The sequence below is a fragment of the Watersipora subatra genome, chromosome 6 (assembly GCF_963576615.1).
Source record: "Watersipora subatra chromosome 6, tzWatSuba1.1, whole genome shotgun sequence".
In the NCBI taxonomy this organism is placed as follows: domain Eukaryota; kingdom Metazoa; phylum Bryozoa; class Gymnolaemata; order Cheilostomatida; family Watersiporidae; genus Watersipora; species Watersipora subatra.
The window spans coordinates 37,778,945-37,798,897 of record NC_088713.1 but is presented as its reverse complement, the minus strand read 5'-3'; the positions used below and the strand labels follow the sequence as shown (position 1 = coordinate 37,798,897).

Genomic DNA, 19,953 nt, shown 5'->3' with positions numbered 1-19,953 from the left:
CCAAAATAAGCTTAAAGTTGCATTTACCAGGAAATTACAATTCTATTTTTTTCCCATAGTGTAGTCATTGAATGCAAGAAATTGAACAATAGATCATTTCATTATAGATGTTTAATAAGCTGGTTGTAATGTGGAAACAAGCTTGATTCACTTTGCTGTCCTTTTAAATTTAAGTTTGTTATAAAAAAAGTTATGGTTATGCAATCACAGTAGGCAGGGTGGCCTAGCTGGAATTTTAACTTGGGCTACAAGGTTAGTATTCAAACTTATGAATTTCTAATTAATATCAAACAAAATTTTAAAAAACGGAAACGAAATTCAAGGTATTTTCTTTGAACTACATTCTGCCGAGACTGTAGTATATTAGCATATAATATCATATTAGCAAGTTTAGTTTTAACTAGAAATTGAAATGCTATATATAATATTTTGTTTGGTTTAGAGAGGACCATGATTGGGCAGCATGTTTGAGATTTGAAAAAATACGCTGAGCGAATATATTAAAACATTTCTCTACGCTGACGGCGTGCTATTTGGGACCTGCTTTGAGCTTGTTGAGTACATATGGAGGATGAAGGACCAGCCACACATTCACCTTGTTTATTATGAAAACCTCATTTTGGTAAGTATGATCTGCTGAAGATGGTCTCATTTTATTCACATAAATCTGAATGAAGCCAACCCTGTGTGCTAGTGCTACTAGCGAGTAGTACTAACTCTATGGAAGAAGAGAATAAACTCCATTGTGCTAGTCTGTTTAAAAACTTCAGTTGTTTTTAAAGTTGGATCTGCTGTAGAGTGTCTCAATTTATTTGCTTGAATCTGATTGGGGCCAATTTTGTGCTGGTGCAACTGGTAAGCAATGCTAACTCTATGGAAGAAGGAAAGATAATTCCAATGTACTAGTCTGTTCGAAGGCTTCTGATAAGTTTGATATACTAAATAGTGTCTCCGTATATTCACTATTAACTGATTTAAGTTAACTTTGTGCTGGTACTACTGAAAATTAATGCTAACATCATAGTAGAAGACGAAATAACTTCAATGTGCTATTCTTTTAAAAACTTTTTCAATGAATTAGGTAAACCTGAACTAATTTGAAACTGGGTTTTTCTGCTATCGGTAATGTTGTATTTCCGTGCGATTCATAAACAGAAAAGTCAAGACTTGTACACGGTGTTTCCATGGTTCAAATAGATTTGGAGTTGCTTCCCCTCCAAATCATAGAAACGATAAAATCTTAAGGGTTAAAAACCATTATTTGTTCTGCTAAACTGCTGTGAAAGTGTTCACTACTGGAGTGCTATTCGACATCATAGAAACATTCATTACTGATGTATCCCGATTAAAACCCATAAATGCTTAGCTTGCATATTATACATTTTACCAACCTTTAGTCATTTTACCTGAAAAGTCCACTTACTGTGCACAAAACTATTTAGTAGTAAAATGCTTTAATCATTTAAATAACTTTATATATATATATATATTTATATATACATATATATATATATGTATATATATATATATATATATATATATATATATATATATATATATATATATATATATATATATATATACTAGCTGCATTACCCGCCTACAGTAACAGATTCACGGGCAGCATAAGGTTTATTGAGAGTTGGCTTTCATACTGTAAAACAACTCCAAATATGCAGTTACATCTCCCTCTCTCCATCTCTCCTCCTCTCCCTCTTTCCCCTCTCTCCATCTCTCCCCTCTCTCTCTCCCCTCTCCCTCTCTCCCCTCTCTCTTTCCCTCCCTCTTCCCCCTCTCCCTCTTTCCCCTCTCTCTCTCCCCTCTCTCTCTCTCCCCTCTCCCTCTCTCCCCTCTCTCTTTCCCGCCCTCTTCCCCCTCTCCCTCTCTCTCTCTCTCCCCCTCTCTCTCCCTCTTTCTATCCCTCTTTCTCTCCCTCTCTCTTTCCCCCCTCTCCTCCTCGCTCTCTCCCTCTCTCTCCCCTTCTCTCCCTCCTTCTCTCTCCCTCTCTCCCCCTCTCTCTCTCTCTTCCTTTCTCCTCCGTCTCTCTCCCTTTCTCTCCCTCTCTCCCTTAGTTCAGCGCAACACTTGCGGATGGACAACATTTTTGGTTTTTCTGTCGGGCGTATGAAGAAACAGTTTTCGGCGTGTGCCTACTTTTGAGCAGGCAACGTATAGCTGGTCATGGCTGATGCAGGGTGACAGTAAGTCGATAGCAGCTGCTCTCTTTCTTTTCACAATAGCGTATCGCGTCCCTCGGAGTACTCGTGAAAGTTCTGTAATAGTAAGTTACAGTAGGCCTACTCGTAGCTGGAAAAAAATTAGTAACTCGGCTGCTGAAGGAAATGAACATGACCCACTATGAAGAACAGCGGCAAATCCGACGTTCTTAAGTAGTGGAGATGTGGCAATTCATACACAATACAACTTCGTATAAGAAACACTTACCTTTTTGATGTAGAAATTTAGTAAGTGAGAAATGCGTTTTTCCAGTGGCTCCAAAAAACAAACCTTTACGTGACCTTCTCGGTACACGTTGGCAGTAAATATTAATTGCATGTAAATAACTACTCGTTAATTTATTTTAATTAAAAAATAGTACATTTGTATAGCTGTATAGACACCTTTGTATAGGCCGCAGAACTCAGAAAGGCGCTTTTTAACACGGCAGAAAATTTGCTGTTTAAAAAGCGTGCTAACTGGGGTATTCGGTTAATGCGCCCGAGCGGTGAAACAAAAACAACAGAATCGCCACACCTTTATATAAGCCGCTTGGCTCAAATCGTCAGAGAAAAGTAGCGGCTAATAGTCCATATTACGAAATTACGATATTTAGTATTCATATTAGTTCGGTTGGTTTCGTTCGACCGAATGAAAAAAGAAAGACCGCTCTATAATTTATTAACTGTTACTACACATAGTAATTCAGTTCGCTTCGTACGACCGAAATTCGTACGACGATAAAAGGAAAGACCGCTCTATAAGGCGGACACTCAATCAAACAGATAGAGAACAGCGTTTTTCTAGTGGTTGCAAGAAACAAATGTTCACATGACCTTCCCGGTACACGTTGGCAGTAAATATTAATTAGATGTAATTTACTACTCATTAATTTATTTAAAGAGTAGTAAATTTTATTTAATTCACTATTAATATTTACCACTAATTTAATTTTACTACTTACTCATATTAATTAAGTTTGCTTCGTACGATCGAATCGAAAAAAAAGACCGCCATATAATTTATTTATACTGCTCATATTTGGGAGTTATCGGAGACTCAATATATCAAGAAGACAACTCATACTATTAGCATAACAGTATTTTTCGTCCATCCCTACGATGAATAGTAGGTTACGTATTATAATAGAGGCGTGTACTAACCGGAGATTCCCGTTAATGCGCCCTAGCGGTGAAAAACACCACAGAATAGACACGCCCTTATATAAAAGTAGCGGCTAATAGTCCGAAAAGTACGGTACTCTATAAAGCGGACAGACAGATACACAACGATTGCCGTTTATATATTAGTTATACATATATATATATATATATATATATATATATATATATATATATATACAATGTATGTATATATATACATATATATACATTGTATAAATATATATACGCTTGCAAGCATGCACATGTGAATATGTGTATTAGTGTGCGTGTGTTTGTTTGTCTGTGTGCATGAATATGTACACAGAATATGAATATGTATACATCTGAATGTGTGTATGAATGTGTGCTTGTTGTGTGTGTGTGTGTGTACAAATGTTTATGTGGGTGTGCATGTGTGTGACTGTGTGTGCTTGATTGTGCGCATGTGCATGCGTGCGTGTTTGTGTGTGTATGTGTATGTGTGTATGCATATGTGTATGCGCACATGCACTTGAAAGTGTGTGAGTTCATCATTGCATGAGTGTGTATGAGTCTGTGTCTGTCTGTTGGTATGCGTGAATGCTATGAGTTTCCTTACTTATGCCCAATTTCATCCAAAAATCTCACTGATGTTCTCCATGTCTTCCGCCAAATTGCTAAAAAATATTTTTTTCAAAACGTCATCTGGTTCATGTGCATCTTAAACACCCACCTTCATGCTACCAATTGAAAGTGAAAGAAGCCCTGGACATCGCCAGATTCACTTGCTAGCGAGTTGGTAAAAATCAGGTACCAAATGAGGCTACATGTTACAGAGTAGAATGCAGAGGGGTTAAAAATTACCAAGTGAATTAACTTCTGTTAATGATAGAAACCATTTTAAAAGTTGCCACAAGAAAAACTAACTATTAACTATTTTAGTAATAGATGGTGATATTTATAAAGGGATATCAACTTATAGATTAAGGAAATATTTTAGGAACCACCTTCAATTAGGAGCTATTGACCATTCTACTTTGAGGTACATATACCTCATAAAAAATGAAAGAGTTTAGAGCTCAGTGCATGGTGGACCTGTTTTGTATAAACAAACTCAAAGATAACTAAATCTTCCTCTCTCCGAGAGTGCTTAACACCCATTACAGATTTGAGGTGCTGTCAGTGACTTACCAAAATCGGAAATATTTTCTCAGTAAGGGCCTAATACTTATTTGATTACTCAAAGATGAACTTACACTTTAAAGTTAACTTGCAACAAAATTCACATCCTAGTTATTTGGTATCAGAAGATCTACTATGTTTTAATTTGCTGTGCCGTAGGTGCAAAAAATGTGAAAATGTGACTAAAATCTTGTAAAAGCTAAAAAAAACGAACAGTTAATCGCAGCCACACGAGACCGCCGTAGTTTGGATTCTCTTTCCAAAACGGCTAAAATTAGACGTAGTTGTACAAGACTGTTTCTGTTTACACTTTCAAGCAACCTCATTTGTCGAAAGATTTTTACGAATATACTTCACGCATTCAATAAAACCACGTCTATTGTTCTTACGTGTTTATTTTATTGTCATTGTAATGCTGTCACTTTGAGAACTGATATCCCATAAGCCATCATTAAAATTCGTTTAATTATTTAACCTTAGCTTGAAGGAGTACATATCATCGTCTGATAAACATGACGAGCCTGTTGGTGATCGTCAGAAAATACTGCAGAAATTATTCAGGAAATATGGGTTCTTATTATCAGATTACGACTAGATGATTAGACCAAGCAAAAGCAGAATGGTAAAGTAGCGAGTCGAGTATTTATATTTGATACGAGTATTTGGTAAAACCCAAAGTGTTTGTCATAAACTAGTGCTACGATAATTTTTATATTGAACTTTTTATTAGCCTTTCAATTCACATCAGAGCATCACGTGACAAGACAATAATCAAACTGTCATGACTACTTCAGAGAAATAAATAGATTCCAATCTACGGCGGCTTTTTACTTTTTGGTTTTTTAAAAGCTTGTAATCACATTTCCACGTATTTTGCACCGACCACACAACAGAGTAAACAAGGCGTATCTTTTGATACCAACTAACTGTAATGTGAATTTTGTTGCAAGTCAACCTTTAAGTTTAGTTACTTAGTAGTTGCGCACTGGCCGAGCTGAATAATGCAGGGTCAAATCAGCTTTGATGCAATATTTTTCCACTTTGAAAAGTAGCTTCGGACGAACCAGCACTTGTTATGGTACAGGTCAAGTACAGCTTTTGTGACAAGAAGCAGCATGGCATTGTTTTCTATATAGCTGAATGATATCAAAGGACAATATAGGCTAAGTTCTAAAAGCGTCCACACTTACATCAGTATGAGTTTGTGGTGCTGAATGATATCAAAGGACAATATAGGCTAAGTTCTAAAAGCGTCCACACTTACATCAGTATGAGTTTGTGGTGCTGAATGATATCAAAGGACAATATAGGCTAAGTTCTAAAAGCGTCCACACTTACATCAGTATGAGTTTGGGGTGCTGAATGATATCAAAGGACAATATAGGCTAAGTTCTAAAAGCGTCCACACTTACATCAGTATGAGTTTGGGGTGCTGAATGATATCAAAGGACAATATAGGCTAAGTTCTAAAAGCGTCCACACTTACATCAGTATGAGTTTGTGGTGCTGAATGTTTTAGCGATGAAACTTTACACAACTTTAAGTTGGTTTTGGTGTTTGAAGTAATCTGACCACCACAATGTTTAAAATTAAAATCGGCCACACTTGTTTGCAAATTACACGCTTAGATGAAGTGAAAGAACCAACATGCACACAGTAGATGATATCAACTATAGCAATGATAGCTAGTGGTGGCGTCATTCCGCACATTTTTTAGCCTTATAACTGTGATCGAATTTTTTCAATTTTAACCTAGAAACTTTCTAGCTTTCAAATAATTTCAATCATCAAAAACATATCGAATGATAGATAAATGCCAAAGGTTTGCAATAAAGTTTACTAACTTTTTGTGTGAGTTTACCTTTAAGTACTAGTTTTCACACTTAAAGTAACCAGCTCAGCTATATTTTACAAAGTTTAGCATCACCGTATGACGCATCTTTGTTTGCTTTTACATTGAAAAGACCTGCATCCATCTGTCTGTGTGACGTCTTGGAAAGAGAGTGTGAAAAATACTGCCCCATACAGGGTTTTAACTTTTAACATTTAGTTCACTTACAATCACCTAAACTAAACATTCACCTTTCATAATCATGGAATACTTATGACATGCTTAATCTTTGGCTTTATTGACACACCTGACAATTTGTCATGTCACACCAGACCGCCAGGATATTTGTCTTTTCTATAATAATAATAGCCCTGCCAGTCTTTTCTCCTGTTCAAAGTTAAGCTTTTGATGTTGGGCCGCAGATTGCTTTGTTCAGTAATCATTGTTATTAGGCAAGCTAATGCAGCAATTTTAATTTCTAACTTGGTCCTCAGAACTCTTAGAATGTATTTTTTGTGAATTGATTCAAAATTAAATGTTTATAAGACTTCAAATTTAAATCTGATATCTTAGACATAACTTCAACTCGATTATGACATTCAGAGATGTTTATAAAATAAATGGAAGTACCAGCGCATTCTAGAGGTGGGAGAGGAACCAAACCTAAGTCACCCGTGCAGATGGTTCTGTAAAGATCGCAGCTATGATTGTTGATGCTGATGCATTTGACGACACATATGCGCCGCTGAAAACTATAAACTTAAGTTCAAAAGACTTTCTGTTGACAAGCTACCCGAAAATGGTAGCTACAAAAATCTAAGTTAGTAGTTCGAAACTTCATCGCGGTATCTTTTTTCTTCACATAAGGAACAGGATCTGATACAAAATTTTACTGTGCCTAAACGAACTCCTTCCTTTTGAAGTTAATCTTTTTCGATTTATCCAGAGTATAGTTTATTTCATTATTCAATTTATTCCACCTTTCATTGCTACAGAAATATAATCTCTTTTAATAAAACTTACTTTGTCATTCGTGTTTGTGCATGTGTGTTTGTGGGCAGGTGTGCATGTGCCAATACATATGTACACTTGTATGTGTGTGAATGTGTTGGTGTGTATGTGAGTGTGCATGTGCAAGTGTGCGTGTGTGTGGGCACTTGTGATGTGTGCGTGTGTGCGCGCACATGTGATATTTGTGTGTGTTTGTGTGTGTTCATGTAGGTGTGCATGTGTGCATGTGTGCATGTTTGTCAACATGTGTGCGTGCGCACATGTGCATCTGTGTGTGTGTGTGCGTACGTGTGTGTGTGTGCGTGCATGTGTGTGTAGGTGTGTGTGCGTGTGTGTGCGCGTGTGTGCGTGTGCTCGTGGGTGTGATAGTTGTGTTTCTAAGTTTTTATGTAATTTTATCTAAACTTCACCACCAATGTCTGTGGTATGTATGGTATGGTATGTCTGTGTGTGCGTCAAGATTTTCCAAATTTTATAGTAATGTGCTTTGTACTTTTTGCCAAATGGCTAAAAATGTTTGGTTTCAAAACCCTGTCTAGGACACCTATTTTTGTGCTATCTGATGGAGAATGAAATAAGTCTCGAGAATTGCCAGGCTTACTGCTAGCAAGTTTTTAAAAAACTTTCAGCCCAAATGAGGCTGCATATTACATAATGGAATACAGAGGGGTTTAAACTCACAAATAAATCGTCTTTTTTCAAGTATGAAAACCAATTTAAGAGTTGTCATCAAAAATCTAAATATAAACTATTTTTGTTAGAAATTGTTATGTTTATAAATTTCTGTCCACTTACAAATTAAAAAAAAAATTCAGGAACCCACTTTCTGAAAGATATAATGACTATGGTACTTTGAGGTACCTCTGAACACATAAAACAGTTAAAAACCATTCCTCTTTCCAAAAGAGCTCAACTCCCATTACAGATTTGAGGCTTTTTCAAAGGTTTAGCATAACTAGAAAACCTCTCAGTAAGAGCCTCATGTATACTAGTTTAGCCGAAGATTAACTTACACTTAAATTCAGTGAATTGGTGGTAGCTATCTGGCAGAGCTTAATGCTGCAGGATGAAACAATCTGTGATGCAATGCTTTTATCGGAAGAACACAACTCTTATTATAGTAAAGGTTTTCAGCTTAAATATGGCTTTTCTGACAAGAAGCAGTATGTCATTGGTTTCTTTATAGCTGCATGACAGCATAAGAAAAACTAAGCTTTATTCAAGAGAGCATCTACATGTAATGTAAATCAGTTTCCGGTGCAGAATGTTTTAACAATGAACTTTTACATGGATTCAATAAATTTTATTAGTAAACTTTATCAGAAAAATATTGAAATTATTCTACTATATGCAATTATTTTTGATGTTTGAGATGATCTGACAGCTAAGATGCTTCAATATTAAAATCAACCAAACTTGATTGTGGTTAAAATGCTCAAAAACAACTGTAAATGGGAGACAACTACCGATACTTCCTAATAAAATCTAATAATTTTATGTAAGTTCATCTTCAAGTACCAGTTTTGTTACTTGAATTAACCAGCTCAGATGTTTAGCATCACCATATGACATGTTTAGCTGGTTTTTACTATAACAAGAGCTGCTTTCTTCTGTTTGTGTGAAGCCACATAAAGAGAATACGAAAAATGCCCCACACAAGATTTTAGCTTTCAAAACTTACTTTGCACACAATCACCTTGACTAAGCATTCACCTTTCAGAATTTTAGAATACTTTTGACATGCTTATTCTATGGGATTTATCAACACACCTGACAATCTCTCATGGCACCCTGGACTGCCAGGGTACTAGAATTTTCTATAATAATAGTGATAGCATTATGGACTTTTAAGCTACTAAAATGTACTATAACATGAGCCATGGCCATCCTTTGAAGCCATGTTTGGAGGTTGCGCAGTAGATTGCATTGTTCAGGAATAGAACCGGCAACATTTGGCATATCCACATGTCATACTCCCCCACCTGTCATACTCCCACCTGCCCCAATGATTTTCTTGTCATACTTTAAAAATTATTAGTACCCTTGAAGTCTTGTGCACAGCGAGTGATCAGCGAGTGTAACAAGTAAATGTATAAATATTCTGGAGTGCCAGCGGATCATCGATTGGCTCCTTTGTTAGTGTCATTTCTCCATGCTGACAGTTGCGGGTTTGAATCAAGGTCAATGCTATGTTTTTCCTAACCTCTTGCAGTAGCAGGGCTTAAACTTCTGGTCAGTGGGTTTTGTTAGAGATGGAAGCAGTTAGTGAAGTGGTTAGCATATCTGTCTACAAAGCTGATGGCTGAGAGTTCAAATCCTGCACAATGCAATCTTACTCACATAAAACTCTAGCTTTGGACCTATAGACAAGGCTATTATTATGTTAAACATTGAGCATGTAGTTATTCTCTGTACTTTATTGAGATACCATATGATTTCACATGGTATTGGAGTCTACCAGGGTATGAGTCATATCTGTAATAAGAGCGTGGATGTCATTCTGTCTGCCAGAAGCTACCCATTGATGTAAAACATTCATTCCCATAGAATTTGAACTCATGAGTCAGTAGCCCAACACTCTAACACCAATACCAATTAACCACCTAAACTCTATGGAATATTTGTGCACAGTCTTATTCTCTTTGTTTTATCAGCACAGCTCATGAGCTGTAAAAAGTCACCCAACCTGCAAACAAATTTTTGTTTTTTAGTTTAAACTGTCATAATAATAACTCTAATTGATTGGATCTGAAAAGATAAATTCCTCTTAACTTTTATCATCTGGTAAAACAGTTACAAAGAATTATATCTGTTGGCAGGCTTGAATTATTATGTAGATCTTTGTTTTATGCTACACCAACTGAATTTATAGCAATCATCTTACCACCACAGCCATTGTCAACTTTGCATGTTTAGCTCTATGTTTTGCTCTATAGACTTACCATGACTACATTCTCTCTACTATAACATTCATTATTTTAGTTTTGAGAAATTCAAATGATGCTTGCCTCTCATATTTCCACACGGAGTCTCAGATGGTGAGCTTTAAAATAGTCTTTAACTAAAGTAGTTGTCTTTTCATGCATCAATTCCTATATTTCCTTGAAAGTTACCAAAATAAATTATTATGAAGTTGAGAGCATAAAAATTTTGCTTTATACGTTGCACATGACTTATCATTACCAAAAAAATTCTTTTTTTTTTAAACTTTGTACAAAAAACTTTTAGAAACCAGCAATTTTAAATAATTTACCATTGCGAGTTTTCTTCAAACCTTTGATGTTTTGTAGAATTGCTTTCTCATGGACAAGGCAACTACTAAGTTTTCAGTTACCTAACTAACCTAGAAATTATATTTATCATGAGAAGATGTTCTCAGTTTTTCCTTTGAATTGTAATGATTAATGCAAGGAATTGGGAGTTACATCATTTCAATGTAAGTGTCCAATAATTTGGATGTAAATGTAAAAGCTTAAATTAAAATCACTTTGCTTTGTATTTTGAACTTAATTTCATAATTTAAAAAAAGTATTTGTAGTGCAGTTACATTAGGCAGGTTGGCCTAATTAAACTCTCCATGTGTGCTAAATGTTTGCTATCGGAACTTACACGTTTTTTTATTAGTATCAGATAAAATAAAAACACAAAAGAATTTCAAGGTAATTCCTGTGAATTAGAGTCTAATGAGTCTAACTGCATATTACTGAGTTCAGTTTTGACAAGAAACTGAAATGTCATACTGTATGTTTTATTTGGCTTGTAGTGGGACATGATTGGACAACAAGTTGGAAACATGGAAAATATGATGCTGAGCAAATATATAAAAAGGTTTATCTGCATTTATTGTTGGAAACATGGAACAAATGATGACGATGTGCCATTTGGAAACTTCTTTGAGTTGGTCGACTACATGTGGGGAATAAAGGACCAGCCACACAATCACTTCATTTATTATGAAGACCTCATTATGGTAAGCATGATCCGCTAAAGAGTGTCTCATTGTATTCACATTTAGGCTGATAGAAACCAACTTTGTGCTAGTGGTACTAGTGAGCAATGCTAACTCTATGAAAGAAGGTAAGATAACTCTGATGTGCTATTTCTTTTGGAAAACATTACGAGTGGTTTTTATAAGTTTGATGTGCAATAGAGTGTATCATTGTATTTTCTTAGATTTTCTGGGGGCTAACTATGTGAAGGTGCTACTAGTAGGCAGTAATTACATTACATAAGAAAAGATAACTTCAAGGTGTGATTTCGCATTGAAACTGAGTGATTTTGGTAAGTTTTATTTGCTAGCGAGTGTTGATTTGTATATTCTTAGATCTGATTGTGGCTAGTTTTGTGCTGGTGCTACTAGAAAGCAATGCTAACCCTTTGGAAAAAGATAAGATAACCCGAACGTGCAATTATTTTGCAAATTGTTACGACGAAGTTGTAACTCAGAATTAGCTTCGAACTTAGAAACTATAAGTGTCTCTGCTATTTGTTATGTGTTATTCCTGTGCGTTGCATAACCTGAAAACCAGGATTTACACAACATGCTTCCATGCTTAGAATGAATTCGGAGTTGCTTTTCTTCCAAATCCTAGAAAAGGTTAAGTTTGAATGCGTTTGAAAATATTTTGCTTTGCTAAATTAGTGTGAACATCATCAACATGAATTTGTAGAAATGCTGACTCCTGGTTGATTTGAATTTATAATATTAGGCTAAGCTATCCCCAGGGGAGGTTAAAAAAAGCAGCACTACGATCAATCATGAATCAGATATCATTGCTTAGTGCAACTTGTTGGCTGCATGAATTGAAAACTGATGTTAACCCAAAAGTGAGTCTACATTAACAAGTTTTGTTTTAAGAATGCACTGTGAACTGCTGAAATATTTATATAGTGCAACTCTGATTCATTGAAAGTAGCGTGCAAATTCGTCAGCAGTAGGCGACTCCGAACCCATTTGACACATGGAAACACAGTGTTAGTCCTGGAGTTATGAGTAGTCAGAGAACAAGCAAACAGAAGAAGTTTGATCAAAACATAACTATTGCAGTTAATATAGAAAATCCAAAAATGATACAAAAATGCCTCAAATAACTTGTTTCAGTTTCACTTTGTACAAACACTGAGATTGAATAATACAGCCTAAAATACAACTGACAAGGATTCCTTGAAGTTTGGTGAATAGTTTAGATAATTCCCTTTTTCAGAGAAGTTAGCTTCCCTTGCAGGAGCATTTTCAAATCAAATACTTGTCACAAGAAGTTTTGTATTTACCGATATTGTGTATGGACTCGCTTATATAAATAAAAGATATTTTTGCATATAAAATTGGACACCGGCAAAACAACATCACGGTGGCTGACAATGAGCGCCTTGATGCGTAATTAGAGCAGTAGGCCGGTGGAAAGGAATATCCCTTTCTGATATGAATTAACTTGTTTTTAAATTGTAACTCAAAGAGCTTATTGCATTCCCATGTTTTATATATTTTATTAACTTTTGCTGTCAATAACTCTGCACTAGATAAAGAAACGTAGATAAGTTTTACTTACAAAGTTTAGCCTCTCTATGCAGTATGCACTAACTGGTATTTCTTGAAAGCAATTAATTCATGCTGAAACGATTATTCTTTACTGGGTCTAGACTTTTTCTGAAGGCTCGTAATATAGTTGAGAGACATTGATAACTGACTAGAGAACTGTTTTAAATTTTTTTGTAATTGTTTGTACCATATAACTGAGATTTTTTTCAAGATATGACCAGTATTGTTATTTATCTAGATGTGCTGCCTGTGTGACACTTGCTGCCTGTGTGAGCTAATTACTTTATTCAATTAAACTAACATAATGACTTTTTTTTGACTTCAGAGCCTAAAATTTGTATGAGAATAAAAACAGCTAATTTATCAAATTATAGGACAAAAACAACTTGATTGGGAAAAAATCTCAAATCTGGGCATATACTTGTGTACATGTCTATTTTAGTGTGTGCATGTGTGTGCGTGTGGGCGTGTATGTGTGTGTGGGATGTGTGGAATGTGTGTGCCTGCTTGCATATGTGTTAATACTTAGCATGTGTGCTTGCGTGTGTGATAGTGTGTGACTGTATGTCTGTGTGTTTGTACATGTGTGCGTGTATGTCAGTCTGCACTAACGTCATCTGTTTCCACATCTTTGCTGATTTTAACCAAACTTCTAAGTCTAAAACCAAAAATCTAAACTTCACCTGCATACGGTTCATGCTCTCTGTCGGATTGCTAAAAAATTTGGTTTCAGAACTGCTTCCTATGAACTTCTTCCAACAAGGCAAAATATCAAATATAAAATTTTCTGTTCATAAACTAAATCTCTCCTTCTAAAGTGTACCTATTTCTATTTTTCCAGCGCATATTTTAATTAATTATCAAATTTATTCAATTTTTTATTGCTACAGAAAGTTAATCTCTACTGATAAAACCCAATCTCTCCTTTTTGTGTATGTATGTGTGTATGGGTGTGTATATTTGTGTATCTGCGTGTGTGCGTGCATGCATGTTGGTGTGTGTATGTATGTGTATAATGTATATGTGTGTTTGGGTGTCTGTATACGTGTGTAAAAGCGTGTATATGGGTGCATATATGCGTGTTGGTGTGTGTATGTATGTGTATAATGTATATATATATATATATGTGTGTGCGTGTGTGCGTGCGTGCATGTGTGTGTCTGTATATGTGTGTATATGCGTGTATACGTGTGCCTAGGCACGAATATGCAGATGTGCATGTTTGTTTGTGCGTGTGTGTATGAAGGTATGCGTGCGTGCGCGCGTGCGAGCAGGTTTTTGTCCGTCTGCGCGGTTGTATTGTGATTCCACATTTTTGCTGATTTTATCCAAACTTCACCCTCATATACATGTAATCTGTGTGTGTATGTCGGTGTGTATGTCAAAAACAAACATACACACCGACTACTGTTAGCGAGTTTATAAAATATCAGAGCCCAGGCGAGGCTGCATATTACAGAGTAGAGTACAAAAAGGTTTCTGTATTCTCACAAATAAATTAACACTTTTTGCGACTGAAAAAAATTGAAAGTTGTCATCAAAAACCTAAATATTAACTAGTTCATTATCAAGTGCTGATATTTGTAAAAGTCTCACAATTTAAGATTTTAGGAAATATTTCAGGAATCAAAATGAGGTAGGAGACAACGACCGTGGTAATTTAAGGTATCTCTGATCACATAAAGGAGTCTAAAGCTCTCTGCATGATGCACTTGTCTCCTGTGAACAAACTCAATGATGACAAACCCTTACTCTCTCAAAGAGGACTCAACACCCCTTACCAGTGTTGTTACTTGAATTAATCAGATCAGTTGTTATAAAGTTTAGCATTGCCATATGACACATTTTAGCTGGTTTTCACTATAACAAGAGCTGCACCTGTCCGTTTGTTTGCAGCCACGGAAATAGAGCAAAAAATATTTCACCACACATGGGTTTAACTTCCAACATTTAGTTCACAAGCCCAGCACACAACCACTTAGGCTAAACATTCACCTCTCAAAATTTTGGAATAGTTAGAACATGCTTATTATTTTGGTTTTATCGACACACCTGACAATCCATCATGACAGTCTGGACGGCCAGGTTACTAACAATTGCTATAATACGATCAGTATCCATCTTTTCAGCAACATTTTGAGGTTTTGCAGTAGATTGTTTTGTTCAGGAGTCAAACCAGCGACAATTGGCATACATAACCACCTGTCCGACTCATTCTCGTACTATAGTTTTGTATTTAGTAGTACTTTTGGAATCTGGGGAGTTGTGAGCGATCAGCAGGTGTGATAACTCAATGTAAAATTATTTTGGAATGTCAGTGGTTCATCGATTGGCTAAGTTGTTAGTGTCAGTCCTCTAAGCTGAAGGTTGTGTGTTCAAATCCAGCACAATGCAATGTTTTGCAAAATTCCCGCAGTGACAGGGTTTCAACTTCTGGCCTGTGGCTTTTGATAGAGGTTAGAGCAATTGGAGAAGTGATTAGCATATCTGACCACAAAGTAGATGGCTGAGATTTCACATATCATGCACTGCAAACTTACATGAAACTTTAGATTCAGACGGACATACATGGCTCTTATTATAGTAAACAATGAGCATATAGTTATTCTACACGCTTTATTGGTACACCTTATGGTTCTAGTACATGGTACACTCCACATGTATAATTTTACATTGTCCCTAGGTGCCATGCCTCTACCAAGTTTCAAGTCTTTACTGTAATAAGATTGTGTATGTCCTTCTGTCTGTTGGAAACTACTGCTAGACGTGAATTATTCCTTTCCATACAAGTTTTAATTCATGATTTAGTAACCCAACATTCTAACAATGACAGTGATCAACTACCTGAACACTTTATAGAATATTTGTGCACAGCCATATTATCTCCGCTTTATTGCCACAGCTTTTAGCTCTCACAAATCTCTCACCTACAAAACATTTTGTATTTTCGTTTAATACGTCATACGTTTAACTCTGACTAACTAACAAATTCTGAAAAGATAACTTCTTTTTAACTTTTGATTTTTGCTTGAAACAATTACAGAGAGTTATATTTCCATAGTTTTGAATTGATATGTAGATCTGTGCTTATTGTTACTCCAACAGAATATTTAGCAACCATCTTATTACATCCTTCATTGTCAACTTTGCATATTTAGCTCTATGTTTAGCTCTATGGATTTACCATGACTACATTCTTTCTACTCTTTCCCTCTGTATTTTAGTTCTGAGAAATCCAAAGTACGTTTGCCTATCACATTTCCACATGGAGTCTCAGATGGTAAGATTTTAAAAGTGTGTAGTCCTTAACAACAGCAGTTGCTTTCCCATGCTTGGAATTTCCTTGTATCCTTAGAAAGTTACTAAAATCACTTATAATGAGATTAGCTGCATAGAAACTTTGTTTAGTATGTTGCAGATGACTTTTGACACAAAAGCAAAATAGGCAATTTTCTAAAAAGTTTTGTACAAGTAAATGTTAGCCAACAGCCATTTTAAGTAATTCACCATTGCAAAATGTCTTCAAATCCGTGATGGTAAGGATAATTGCTTCCTGATGGATAAGGCTACTACTAAAGTTTCAATAACCTAAGTAAACTAGAAGTTAGATTTATCGTGAGAAAATAATTCTAGTTTTTCCTCCAAATCATGATCGTTAGATGCTAGGAATTAAAAATTGGATCATTTCATCATAGGTGTCCAATAATTTTGCTGTAAATGTAGAAACTTAAGGTTGAATAATTTTGCTGGGTCTTTTGAATTTAATTTCGTAGTTTAAAAAAAATATTTGTTATGCACTTACACTAGGCAGGGTGGCCTAGCTAGATTCTCCACTTGTGCTAGAAGCTTTCTATTTAAACTCACAAGTTTTCTGCTCAATATCATATAAAATAAAAAAAAATCATAGTTTTAATGTATTTTCAGTGAACTAGTCTACCTAGTCTAACTTCATATTAGTGAGTTTGGTTTTGAAAAAAATTGAAATGTTATATATAATCTTTTGGTTGGCTTGTAGTGGGACATGATTGGCCAGCCAATTGAAAAACTGAAAAAAATTATGCTGAGCAAATAAGTTGAAATATTTCTCTAGGCTGACGACAGGCCATTTGGGAACTTCTTTGAGTTTGTTGAGTATATACATGTAAAGGATAAAGTATCAGCCACACATTCACTACACTTTGGTAAAATTTGTCGGCTAATGAGTGGCTCATTGTAGTCACTTTTAGCTGATTGCAGCCAACATTGGGCTGGTGCTACTAGAAAGCAATGCTGACTTTATTGAAGAAGATAACATAACTCCATTTTGCTATTCTATTAACAGTTTTTACAATAAATTAAAGGAAATAGATGATAAAATTTGGTAAACTAGGTGTCTCTACTATTTGTTGCTTCAACCGGCGCAGTGCACAAACTGCTAAGGCAAGACGTATACACTGTTTCCATGCTTCGAATGGATTTGGAGTTGCTTTCACTCTGATTCATAGAAACGGTAAAATTTGAAGGCAATAGAACATGGTTCATTTCGCTAAATCGGTGTGAAAGCATTCACTATTTGCTATGAAACTGCTTTTGCACTATGAGAGTGCTTCTCCTATGCTTTTCAGCATCATAGGAAAACTCACTGCTAATTGGTGCGAATCAATAACACTTAGCTATGCTATCCCCAGTGGAGCTAAACCAAATAAGCATTGTGATCAATTGCATTCAGACATCTTGGCTTAGTTAGTGCAACTAGTTGTCTACATGTGAATTGAATGGTGGTTGTGACCCCGAAGTGAGTCTAGTTTTACAAATTTTGGTTTAGGACTACATCGGCCCCCGTTAAAAGTTTTATATAGTGCAACTCTGAGTCTTTGGTAGGGTAGAATGTAAATTTGTCGGCAGCGGGTAACTCCCACTCAATTTGACACATGGAAACTGACTATTCCAGTTGATATAAAACATCTATTCTCATTTCCGTTAAATCAGTTTTTAAAATGTAAACTGGTATACAAGTGCATCTCTCTCCAAAGAAAAATGTCGTATTCAGATCATCAGCGGCATCTTTTTCTTGATTGTGCAGTAGTTATATGTGCTTGTACGATCCAATAGGAAAAAGCCAAAAGCTAAATGAGTTCATGGGCACCAACAGATCTCCAGAACTAGTTCAAGAGATTGCTGAAGCTACAAGCTTTTTGAAGATGAAACAAGGAAAGTCTACCCAAGGCTATGATACCAAAGCTATTCTTAAAGTTGTAAGTATAAATGAGTCTGCGGGTATTACATTAGCTAGGCACCTTGAGAACTACCTTAAAAGCTTTATTGATGTCTATGTAGAGTGGTTGAGAAGGCAACTCCTATGGTAATTATGCATGTCATAGGTTTAAATGAGTCTGTGAATGTTACATCAACAAGGCACCTTTAAATCTATCTTCAAAGCTATGTAAATGTCTATGTAGAGTGGTTGAGAAAGCAAATCCTATTGGAAAACCTCTTTTTAGAAATTATGATCGGCATCACTCAGCGTAGATCATGAGATCCGGACACCCGGCTTATGGCAGAATAAGCTTCACTTCTATTTTGTGAAATTAAAATGCACAGCAATTTGTTAAATCTTTGTTACCATATAACACTACATCAAATACAAAATACAATCCATCATTTTACAAACAAAAACAAAATCATCTGCATAGGATGATCCAATAAAGAAGATAATGAGAGCAAGATTTTTCAGGAAGTGTTCGGAATCGGATCCAAAAATGCCTCAAATAACTTGTTTTAGTTTTACTTCGTACAAAAACTGAGATGAGATGATATAGTCTATAGAACTGTCTGAAATGGACTCATTCAAGTTTGGTAAATAGTTAAGACAATTCCCTTTGCCTGATAAGTTAGCTTCTCCTGCAGTGGCTTTTTTCTCAACTCAATAATGCTTGTTACCAAGCATCTTGTATTTACTGATATTGTGTATGAATTTGCTTATATAAATGAATAATTTTTGCAGGTAAAACCGGAGACTTGACAAACAGTTTCACGGTTGCTGACAAAAAGTGCCTCGATGTGTACTTAGAGACGTGGACCGGTGGAAAGGACAACTCTTTCTGATAAAAATGATTTTTCTTATGCAACTGGAAAGCGCATATTGCATTCCTATGTTTTGTATATTTTACTAACTTCTGCTGCTTGCTCACTCTGCATCGGACAAGGAAATGTAAATAGGTTTTACTTATAAGATATATTTTACACTAGCTGGTATTATGTGGCAACAATTTAATTTGTACTGAAGAAATTGTGGTTAATTGGGTCTAGACTTGTGCTCAAGGCTAGTATTATATTTGAATGATATTGATAGCTGTCTAGAGAACTGTTTTTAAATTTTTATATTTTTTTTCATATTGTAACAAAAAGTCTTTCAATATTCAACAATTATTGTTATTTATCTAAATGTGTTGTCTGTGTGACTTTTGTTGCCTGCGCAACCAAATTACTTTATTCAAATAAACTTATGTAGTGCCATTAATACCTTTGATTTCAAAGCTAAAGCATTGTGTGAGAGAAAAAAACCGCAAATGCATCAAATTACGGAACATTCCCAACTTGAGAAACACTTGAAATTGGTAAACAGTGTAAAAAGAACCATATAAAAGATCCAAAGAAAGCTATTCAGCATGCAGCTAATGAAAATATCGCTAATGGATTTTTTGAGTTCCCCTCATTCTCCTCGATGATACAGTAGACACGCCTTTGGTTGGTCTGATCAATGATACAGGTAAACAGCCCTATGACTAGTCTCATCAATGATACAATTATAGACACCCGTATGGTCAGTCTGACCAATGGTACAGTAGACACTCCTATATTTAGTCTCATCAATTATACAGTGGACACCCCATTAGTAGACACTATCATTATTTTTCTATTATTTGATACAGTTTTAGAAATTGAGGTGATCTGAGAGCTCAAAACTTTTAAAAGTCAAATTGACAAAAGTTGATCACTGTTTAAAGTTCACAAGAAAAGTATGTGCCGAGATGACCTCACTAGTTGCGCGG

The 19,953-nt window shown here is 35.6% G+C and overlaps 2 protein-coding genes across 6 annotated transcripts in view; one reads left to right on the top strand and one right to left on the bottom strand.

Moving 5' to 3' along the window:
• Nucleotides 1-19,398, top strand: part of LOC137398899 (sulfotransferase 1A1-like) — a 209,476-nt gene extending 190,078 nt beyond the window's left edge. For 2 of the 5 annotated variants that reach the window (XM_068085063.1, XM_068085062.1), the window contains exon 6: nucleotides 445-616. In XM_068085063.1, the coding sequence (XP_067941164.1) occupies nucleotides 445-471 (27 nt within the window). In that variant the 3' untranslated portion in view covers nucleotides 472-616. Of the gene's footprint in view, nucleotides 1-444; nucleotides 617-16,146; nucleotides 16,217-17,526; nucleotides 17,605-17,984; nucleotides 18,157-18,905 lie in introns of those variants that run through there. The other 3 variants (XM_068085064.1, XM_068085066.1, XM_068085065.1) reach the window with 3 other exon arrangements.
• Nucleotides 1-19,953, bottom strand: part of LOC137398898 (uncharacterized) — a 194,923-nt gene that overhangs the window by 154,879 nt on the left and 20,091 nt on the right. The window lies entirely within an intron of this gene.